At 48.3% G+C, this 11,041-nt stretch overlaps 1 protein-coding gene across 1 annotated transcript; it reads left to right on the top strand.

The window, feature by feature from the left end:
• Positions 1–1,785: 1,785 nt before the first annotated feature.
• On the top strand, positions 1,786–6,886 carry gmnc (geminin coiled-coil domain containing). Its single transcript, XM_060075857.1, has 5 exons — positions 1,786–2,648; positions 3,512–3,659; positions 3,883–3,971; positions 4,660–4,776; positions 4,922–6,886. Exons 1-5 carry the CDS (start codon positions 2,646–2,648, stop codon positions 6,080–6,082), a joined length of 1,518 nt encoding a protein of 505 aa, XP_059931840.1. The 5' UTR covers positions 1,786–2,645; the 3' UTR covers positions 6,083–6,886.
• The last annotated feature ends 4,155 nt before the right edge of the window (positions 6,887–11,041 follow it).

Below are 11,041 nucleotides of genomic sequence, written 5' to 3'. Positions count from 1 at the left end.
TCTCTCCTCCTCTCCTCTCTTTCTGTCCCCTCTCTCTCTCTCTCTCTCTCTCTCTCTCCTCTCTCTGTATATATATATAATTGGTCCTAATCTCTCTGCAGGCGGCCATTGTTTAAGCGAAAAGGAGTTTAAGACAGCACGAGACCACTGACCCCCTCGCACACACACACGCACACACGCACACACACACAACACACACAACACACACACACACACACACACACACACACAACACACACACACACACACCACACACACACACACACACACACACACACACACCGACAGACAGACAGACAGACAGACACACACACACACACACACACACACACACACACACACAGACACACACACACACACACGACACACACACACACACACACACACGACACACACACACACACACACACACACAGCACACACATACACACACACACACACACACACACACACACTCTCCCTGTTTTGGGCAGGGAGAGGACGTACTTGTTGACATGTTTAGCAGAAGTCACTTAAACCGCCTCCATTAACACCCCAGTGGGGGGTGCGTGTGTGTGTTGGGGCAGCCTGACATCTGTTGGTTAGATTCCCAGGTAGGAGGGCTCCACCTGTAGGCCGACAGACCCCCACTGAGGCCCATTAACCGTCAACTGCTGCACATACAGGAGGTCAGACTGTCTGTCTGCTGGCCTGTCTATCTGTCAGATTGTCTGTCTGTCTGCTGGTCTGTCGTTAACTTTCTACTGGTTGTATTGGATTGCTCACAGTATAACCATTATAATATAGCAAAGCATATGACTAGTTAACAATCATTCGCAGATGGCGAAGTGAATAGTGGGGAATAGCCCACTAGGGCTATTCACGGCACTGTTCACGGAGCCTGAGGTGAATAAATGTTTAAGTATATACTACACGGGAACACTCAAGATAACACTTTTGCCGTGATTTATTTGTTTTTATTAGCGGTTTATTTGTTTTTATTAGCGTTGCAAAGCAACACTTATACTGAACAGTATATTACTGTAGAGCATGACTAGTATTAGTTATGCTGGGAGCTGACCAGTAAAATACTGTAGAGCAATACTAGTTATACTGGGAGCTGACCAGTATAATACTGTAGAGCAGTACTATTATACTTGAAGCTGACAAGTATAGTACTAGTTATACTGGGAGCTGACCAGCATACTGTAGAGTATAGTACTAGTTATTCTGGGAGCAGACCAGTATAGTGTGGAGTCAGTGTGCAGTAGATCAGCTCCCAGTATAACCAGTAGTAGTTCGGACTAGTTATTCTGGTTGGTCGTGGCGGGGGGTACGCTCGCTGTCGGCCACACGCTAACGACACGCCAGCCTGCTGCCTGGCAACAACAAACACATCAAAGAGGAGTTAAGAAGTTAATCTGGAGACGGACACACCCCCACACACGCTGCCTACTCTCACACCCCCCCCCCCCACACACACGCTGTCTTCACACACACACACACACACACACACACAACACACACACACACACACACACACACACACACACACACACACACACACACACACACACACACACACACACACACACACACACACACACACACACACACACACACAAAGCAGTTGACCACTGTGTGTGCTGGGAGTTGACCAATAAGTCCCCCGCCAAGTGAGAGCTAATGGTTCCAGCTCCTTGATCTTCTAGACCTCACCTCTCTCTGCCTAAACCCAGCAGGTCTACACCTCTCTCTCTCTCTCTCTCTCTTTCTTTCTCTCTCCCAAAAACCCAGCCATTCTAGACCGCTCTCTCTCTCTCTCTCTCTCTCTCTCTCTCTCTCTCTCTCTCTCTCTCTCTCTCTCTCTCTCTCTCTCTCTCTCTCTCTCTCTCTCTCTCTCTCTCTCTCTCTCTCTCTCTCTCTCTCTCTCTCGCTCTGTCTCTCGCTCTGTCTCTCTCTCACTCTCGGAAAATACTTGATTGTAATTAGTTAGGCCTAATGTTATAGAAAGGGGTTGGCATTGTAAATCCATAAAATTAAATGCTTGAAGATAGAATGCAAGTTGTTTTTTATAATGTTTCTCTCATCTCCTCTCATATCCTCTCCTCTCAACTCCCCTCCTCACCTCGCCTCTCCTCTCCTTTCCTCCCCCTCTCCTCTAAACTCCGCTCCTCTCCTCCCGCTCTACTCTCATATCTCCTCCTCTCCCCCTCTAAACGTTAATATCTTACAGGATGGTATGTCAGGTTGTTGAGTTTGTCCGCCGGCCACGCGCCGTCCAATTTCTCGTTAATTCAGTAAACACACGTACATACGCACACACACGCACGCATGCCCGCAACCTCGCTCACTGACTCTGAGATGAAGGCTTGGTATCAGCCTATAGTATTGTCAGCTATTAGAGTTTTCGGGCGGAGTTGGCGCGTAAACTAAAACCGCAATCCAACACGTCATCGCCGCTGACAGTCCAATCAGATTACTCGGTTTGACGAGCCGTAGTCGCTCGTGTTGAATGAAGACAAGTCGCTCCTCTCTCTCAAAACATAACGAGTGTGACAGACAGACAGACAGACAGACACACAAACACACACACGCATACACACACGCACACACAACAGGACTGCAGCCGCAGACACCGTCCTCCCGCTAGCCCTCTCCCCGTCATGGTGAGTTATCATTATCCTTGACGATGCAAAATCTTCTCTGTATTATAGATTTTTGGATTAATATGGATTTATTGCTAAAGAAAATGTGCAACCTTTTTAATTTATAAGGGCTGCTATATCGATGATTAATTGTGTATGACCCAGCATGCTGGTTATTGTCTCCACTTGTTCACGCATCGATATAGGACCATTTTGTTAAAGTGTTGAATGAAGACATTAAATATAGGATAGTTATTTATCATTATCAAGTTAGTTGGACACCTATTTAGTTTGAACAAATAGCGTCCCATCTATATACCTTAGTAGTTCTAGTAATTCTAAGAAGTTATGTCTGTCTCTGCATCTGCAATTGAAAAACATTGACATTGTTTCAATTTTATTCATCTATATTAATTAAAAAGAACAATCTGTTAAGCGAAAAAAATACATAAAAATTACAGTAGAAAAGTACAATAGAAACACTAGGTAGTGGTCTAGGTAGGAGTGCATCTCTTGTGATATGAAACATGAGGTAGTGTTCTGGGTGGTAGTGAGTTCATCTCTTGTGATAATGATCTTGAGGTAGTGTTCTGGGTGGTAGTGAGTTCATCTCTTGTGATAATGATCTTGAGGTAGTGTTCTGGGTGGTACTGAGTTCATCTCTTGTGATAATGATCTTGAGGTAGTGTTCTGTGTGGTACTGAGTTCATCTCTTGTGATAATGATCTTGAGGTAGTGTTCTGTGTGGTACTGAGTTCATCTCTTGTGATAATGATCTTGAGGTAGTGTTCTGGGTGGTAGTGAGTTCATCTCTTGTGATAATGATCTTGAGGTAGTGGTCTGGGCAGGAGTGAGTCAATATCTCATGATTATTCATCTTTCAGAGCATCGCGGTGCCGTTCCAAGATGGGGTATTTGCAGGGGACCCCCCCGTGCACTGCGCCCCGCCTAGGGTACGCACTGTTGACGTCTCCATGGAAACGGTGGCCTCCGCTTGGGTGCATGACGCTGCCTCGTCCTACCAGGGTCAGGGTGAGGTTATTAACATTATTAAAGTCACTCCGATTAGGGTTTACACAGTTTAGGGCAATTGGTCTCATTAAGTTTGAAATCACCTCACGCTACAGGAAGCTAATCCTGTTAATATTGAAACAGAGCTCAGCCTGCAGGCACCAAGCACCTTGTGCTACAGCTCAGAGGGGCTTCACCTCTCTCTCTGTCTGTTTGTCTGTCTAATCACCTGTGTGTTTTACAGAGAACCAGCATCTTTCATCCTATGGGGGTCTGTGTCCTCAACCAGAAGCAACCAATAAGCTCTCGCCTCACCTGCACAGGAACAAACAGGTATGAAGATGCAATGTCTGACTCCCCTTTAACTCCAGAAAACGGTCCAGTCCTACCCCCCTTTACATCCAGAACATGGTCCAGTCCTTTGCCCCGTACCTCATGACATGGTCCAGTCCTATGCCCCTTTACATCCAGAACATTGTCCATTCCTACGCCTCTATACCTCCAGACAGGGTCCAGTCCAACACCCCTATACCTCCAGAACATGGTCCAGTCCAACACCCCTATACCTCCAGACATGGTCCAGTCCTACACCTCCATACCTCCAGACAGGGTCCAGTCCAACACCCATATACCTCCAGACATGGCCCAGTCCAACACCCCTATACCTCCAGAACATGGCCCAGTCCAACACCGCTATACCTCCAGAACATGGCCCAGTCAGACACCCCTGTTCTCCAGACAGGGTCCTCCAGAAATGGCCCAGTCCAACACTACTATGCCTCCAGACATGGTCCAGCCCTACACCCCTTTGCATCCAGACATGGTCCAGTCCTACACCTCCATAGCTCCAGACATGGCCCAGTCCAACACCACTATCCCTCCAGACATGGTCCAGCCCTACACCCCTTTGCATCCAGAACATGGCCCAGTGAGACACCCCTGTTCTCCAGACATGGCCCAGTCCAACACCCCTATACCCCCAGACATGGTCCATTCCTGATATCTGTATTTTCTCTCCCAGCTGCAGGACACCCTTCAACAGAGAGAGGAGGAGTTGGCCCGGCTGCAGCAGGAGAACGACAAACTGAGACACTTCCTCAGCTCCTCATTTGTGAAGAACCTGGAGGAGAAGGTCAAGGTATGACCAAAACAAACAATTCAGACATCTTTAATAATCAATACATTTACCACAATGAATAAATGTAATAAACCCCTACATTTAAAATAATGCCATTTGTGCCAAAAGAGTTAATCCTCTCTGACTCTCACCCTCTCTTACACAGGGCCTCAGTTCAGACCATAGGAGTAACCTTAAAAGGTGTCTCCAGCAAGACCACAGAACCGACCAGAACCTCAGTTCCTGTCGGTCACACCCAGCTGCCCAGCGCATCAGCACTCGCGTTTGTCGCAATCTCTTCCCTGAGTTCTGCTCTGACCCAGGTCCCCCCAGGGAACCAAACCTAGACCTCTGGGTTCTCCAGACACTGGGCCTCAAAGACCGGGACACCATCGATCCTTCTGCCTCCCCCAACTCCTTCCGACTCAACCCGTCCTCTTCTTCCATCCGACGGCTTACTCCTCCTCGTCAGCCCTCTTCCCACTTCAGTGCTCCTTCTTCCTATGAGCCTTCGGCCATCCTGCCGCACCTTCCTCAGTCCCTCTCGTCCTCATCCTGTGACTTTGTTCTGACTTCCCGTCCAGACCGCCCTGCCCTCACCACGTCCACCAGCCTTCAGCATTCCCATGCGGACAGTGCTAATGCTAACATTACTGCCACTCAACACCAAGAGGCCTACCACCCCTGCTACTCTCCAGACCAGTGCAATGACATCTCTGCTCACTATTCTGCCACGACAACAGATCACTACCGCACCAACACTGCCCTCTTAGCTCCCGTCGCACGAGCCCCCGAACACCCCAACACTGCCCTCCCAGCTCCCCTGATACAGGGCCCCAAACACCCCAATACTGCCGTCCTAGCCCCCCCGACAAAGGGCCCCAAACACCCCAATACTGCCGTCCTAGCCCCCCCGACAAAGGGCCCCAAACACCCCAACACTGCCGTCCTAGCTCCCCTCACACATGGGCTCAGCCGTTCACTTGGAGCAGAGGGCATTACACCAGGCCTACCAGGGCTCGGTTCTTGGTCTGCCTCAGGTCCAGATCCTCCGACACATAGCCACCACAGCCTTCAACTCTCCCCCGTCCCCACCCAAGCTCTGACGAGCCAGACCCACGCCGCCCCGATCCCACACCCAGGGGCCGTCCCTTCCTTTCAGATGCTCACGCCCCCTCCCACGCCTCGCAAAGACGTGGTGTTCAGAGGGTCTCTCAGTCCCTCCAGCAGCTTCAAGACCCATAGCTTCCCCCAGGGACAGGCCTTCATCAGGAAGGACACACAGGGCTGCTGGAGCTTCACCTGGATCCCGAAACAGAATCCCTAGACTGGGGCTTCACCTGGATCCCGAAACAGAATCCCTAGACTGGGGCTTCGCCTGGATCCCGAAACAGAATCCCTAGACTGGGGCTTCACCTGGACCCCGAAACAGAATCCCTAGACTGGGGCTTCGCCTGGATCCCGAAACAGAATCCCTAGACTGGGGCTTCACCTGGACCCCGAAACAGAATCCCTAGACTGGGGCTTCGCCTGGATCCTCAAACATGAACTCTTGACCTGAGTTTAACCTGTATCCCCAAAAGGGGTGCTACAATAGCTGCTGCTGCCATGCCCCCCTTTCGTTCCTGATAGGGAAGCTCTGCCTGGAGCTCTGGTCAAAGAAAGATTGTCCATTTGCTTAAACCTTATGAAGGACCAGGAGAGAACTAACATTTAGCTGAGGAACATTTTTGGTGCTACGTTACACCAGCACACTGTACAGTAGCACACTGCCGGTATACTCTAATGTGAGAAGGTTCCAGAGATACATGGAGCCTGTGACCTGCGACCAGGAACATTCAACCTGAAACATGCAACCTGAAACAGGCAACTAGGAACATGTGACACAGAACATGTGACCAGTTACCTGGAAAAAAAAATTAATAGCTACTTGAGATTGACCGATTGGTTCAGCTAGTTGGACTTGGTGGTTTCTTGGTAACTAGTTTCACCTGCTGCTTACCAGCGGCCTTAACTTGTTGGATGCTAGTTAGCTAGTTGTACCTGCTACTTAACTGGTTAACGATGTAGACGTTTTTGTACTATCATATGCCATGGTTTGGTGAGGAGATATTAAAGATTTTAAATAATGCTTTATGACTCTGTGTGTGTGTGTGTGTGTGTGTGTGTGTGTGTGTGTGTGTGTGTGTGTGTGTGTGTGTGTGTGTGTGTGTGTGTGTGTGTGTGTGTGTGTGTGTGTGTGTGTGTGTGTGTGTGTGTGTGTGTGTGTGTGTGTGTGCGTGTGTACACGTGAGTTCTGGAAACTTGATTTGTTGTGGTGTGTGTTTGTTTGTGAAGTCCTGCCTTGCAGCTGTCACTTAGCAACTAGTGTGCCATACCGCCATGCCAGGTGACCTGCAGAGTGTTAGGCATGTTACCATGGCTACTGGGTCCATGTGACCCGTGATCCGACGGCACCGCTCCATTCATTCTTCTCACAGTCACATGATCACTGTAGCTGACACCTGATTGGCTGTCCTGTTTGAATAGTGAGAACATAGAGGTAAGGGTCAAAGGTTATGGAACAGAAACCCGTCGAGTTGTATTCCTAGTGAAGCTCACTAGGGAGAGCAAGGCACTAACACTGCAGGGTACAGGTGCTGTTCCCTGTGTAGCTCAGTAGGTAGAGCAAGGCACTAACACTGCAGGGTACAGGTGCTGTTCCCTGTGTAGCTCAGTAGGTAGAGCAAGGCACTAACACTGCAGGGTACAGGTGCTGTTCCCTGTGTAGCTCAGTAGGTAGAGCAAGGCACTAACACTGCAGGGTACAGGTGCTGTTCCCTGTGTAGCTCAGTAGGTAGAGCAAGGCACTAACACTGCAGGGTTATGGGTGCTATGCCCTCTGTAGTCAGAAAGTGCAGGATACGACATAGTTTCAATTCATCCACAATTTCTCTCCCACCCTTTCCCTGTGTCCCCCCCCCTCTCATCTCCTCCCCCTTTAGCCCCTCCTCCCCTCTCCTATCCCACTCCGCTCTCCTCCCCTCCCCTCTCCTCCCCTCTCCTCCCCTCCCCTCTCCTCTCCTCCCCTCTCCTCTCCTCCCCTCCCCTCTCCTCCCCTCTCCTCTCCTCCTCCTCCTCTTCTCCTCTTATCTTCTCCGGAACAAAGGTGCTCCACCCCTGAGGTCCTCCCCAGAGGAGGAGGAGGAGGGCTGGAGGTGGAGGAGAGGCTCTCCTGGGGCCCCATTGGGTTCCCGTCCCCTGGCCGGGGTCCCCGGGGCCCCCTGGGAGCCTCGGGAAAGTTGAGGGGGAGAGTCGGCCGTGGAGGCGGAGAGCCGGTGGTCTATCCTTAATGACACGGTAGGGCCCCCCGCAGATGTCCGCCAGATTGAGGTTTTTCAGGGCAGGGAGAGCGGCTCCTCTGTTCTGCTCTGTGGTGGGGCTGGTGTGGGCCAGGGAGAGGGTCATTAGAGGCACTGAAACACAATCCTCCGCCAGCCATCTGAGGGAACAGCCTCGCTCAGCCTTCTCGCAGCTCCGGGAACAGCTTGAGTCTTAACAAGTCGGATAATCACTCCGAACGCAGCTAAACACCCACCCACCTCCTCTCCTAACCACGCAGTACCCTGCCCTCCCTGTCTCCCTGTCTCTACTGGGATCTCCTGTCACGCTGTTTCTACTGGTCTGTCCCGTCTCGCAGTTTCTGATGGTCTCTCCTCTAATCATTGTTTCTTCTTGTCTCAACTGTCTTGCTGTTTCTACTGGCCTCTCCTGTCTAAGTGAGTGGGTCAGCTTAGCTCAGGAGGTATAGCAGTTGTCTTGTAAACGAAAGGTGGCTAGTTCGATCTCCAGCTCCTCCTAGCTGAGTGTTGATATGTCCCTGAGCACGACACTTAAACCTAACTGCTCCTGACGAGCTGGCTGTCGCCTTGCATGGTTGACTCTGCCGTCGGTGTGTCAATGTATAAAACGATGTAAGTCGCTGTGGATAAAAGCGTCTGCTAATTGCCCTAATTGTTCCTACCAGTATAACCTTTCTCGCTGTATCTACTGGTGTCTCATTGTTTCAACTGGTGTCTCGCTGTGTCTACTGGTCTCTCCTGTTTCTACTGGCCTCTCCTTTCTCGCTGTTTCTACCGGTGTCTCCTGTTTCTACTTGCCTCTACTGTATCCACTGTTTCTACTGTTTCTATTGTCCCTCCCAGTCCCTGCTGCCGCCGCTACTGTTACTGTATCTACTCTCTTAACTGTCTTTACTGTCTTTACTGTTTCTACTGCTCTCTTCTGGTCTTTGCTATCTGTCCTTGTCTCCATTACCTCTGCTGCTATCTACTGGTCTCTTCTGTATATCAAAGATAGATGTGTGTGTGTGTGTGTGTGTGTGTGTGTGTGTGTGTGTGTGTGTGTGTGTGTGTGTGTGAGGGTGTGTGTGAGTTTCTGTCTGTGTGTCGGGTTATCAGAGCAGTAGAAGGTACTCATCTCTCTGTATGAATGCCACAACGGACGGCCTTCCCTGTTCCCTCGCTCTACCTACTGAGCCACACAGGACATTGAACCCCTCACCCAGAAGTGTGCACGTCTATTATGTTTCGGCGACTGGCTCTACCGACTGAGTGTTACTGACGTGCTGGTGGCGTGATGCTGGCGTGTGTGGAATGTAATTCAACCTTCTCCATAACGCACACACACACACACACACACACACACACACACACACACACACACACACACACACACACACACACACACACACACACACACACACACACACACACACACACACACACACACACACACACACACTAACACCGGTGACCGACCTAATCCCTATAATCAGCGACAGGTCAAACCTGTTGGTGATCAGAGCATCTTGGATTACAGATAAACTGTTATATGTGACATCAGCTTCATGCAACCCAACCACACACTCATGCACCCCCACACACCATACACACAGACACACACGCATGCACACACACACACCTGCTTATTTTAGCAGCCGCCCAGAAAAAGAGCTAGAAACATATTTGATCATTGTTATCTAATCCAATTTTTCCTTTGTCTATTCACCACTAATGGATATCCAACTTCTACCGTTGATGTTTGGGTTTCACTTTGTGTTGGTCGGTGAAATGGTAGAGGCCCCCCACAAACACATTTCTGACAGGAAAGGCAGCGAGGCATATTGTTCGAGAACAATTCTACGGTATGAATGACACGTGGTCTATTCAAAACCTACAAAATGCAGAGGGAATCGTTTCTTTAGCAAAATCTGCTGGGCTATGCTTGCTTCAATGTGCTCAACATGAGACCAGCTAATAATCACAAACATATTCACTTGTTGACGGTAGATGGCTGAGCATTATGGATGCACGTAATATACTGTGGGAGATGTATTTGAGGTTATCTTTTCATCTTTACATTTAAAACATTATATGGTCGTAAGATAATACTAAATCACTTCTATCATGTTTCGGTGACTAGATCATCTATATCATGTTTGGTGACTAGATCACCCATAGCATGTTTGGTGACTAGATCACCCATATCATGTTTAGGATACTAAATCACTTCTATCATGTTTCGGTGACTAGATCACCTATATCATGTTTGGTGACTAGATCACCCATATCATGTTTGGGATACTAAATCACTTCTATCATGTTCGGTGACTAGATCACCTATATCATGTTTGGTGACTAAATCACATATATGATGTTTAGGGGACCAGGTCACATTTATCATGTTAGGTGTACTAAGTCACTCGTATTATGACTGTTTAGAGTACAAAACTGGACCATATATCGACAGAGTTATAACATATTTATAAGCAGTAAGACCTTATATATAGACAGAGTTAGACCTTATATATAGACAGTTAGACCTTATATATAGACCATTAGACCTTATATATAGACAGTTAGACCTTATATATAGTCTGTTAGACCATATATATAGTCAGTTAGATTTTATATATAGTCAGTTAGACCATATATATAGACAGTTAGACCTTAGACCATTAGACATTATATATAGACAGCTAGATCTTATATATAGTCTGTTAGACCATATATATAGTCAGTTAGACCTTATATATAGTCAGTTAGACCTTATATATAGACAGTTAGACCTTATATATAGACAGTTAGACCTTATTTATAGACAGTTAGACCTTATATATAGACAGTTAGACCTTATATATAGACAGTTAGACCTTATTTATAGACAGTTAGACCTTATATATAGTCAGTTAGACCTTTTATATAGACAGACCTTATATATAGACAGTTAGACCTTATTTATAGAC

Source organism: Gadus macrocephalus, chromosome 16 (genome assembly GCF_031168955.1).
Source record: "Gadus macrocephalus chromosome 16, ASM3116895v1".
NCBI classification, from domain to species: domain Eukaryota; kingdom Metazoa; phylum Chordata; class Actinopteri; order Gadiformes; family Gadidae; genus Gadus; species Gadus macrocephalus.
The sequence above is the reverse complement of the archived record's forward strand: the minus strand, read 5'-3'. Positions and strand labels throughout refer to the sequence as shown.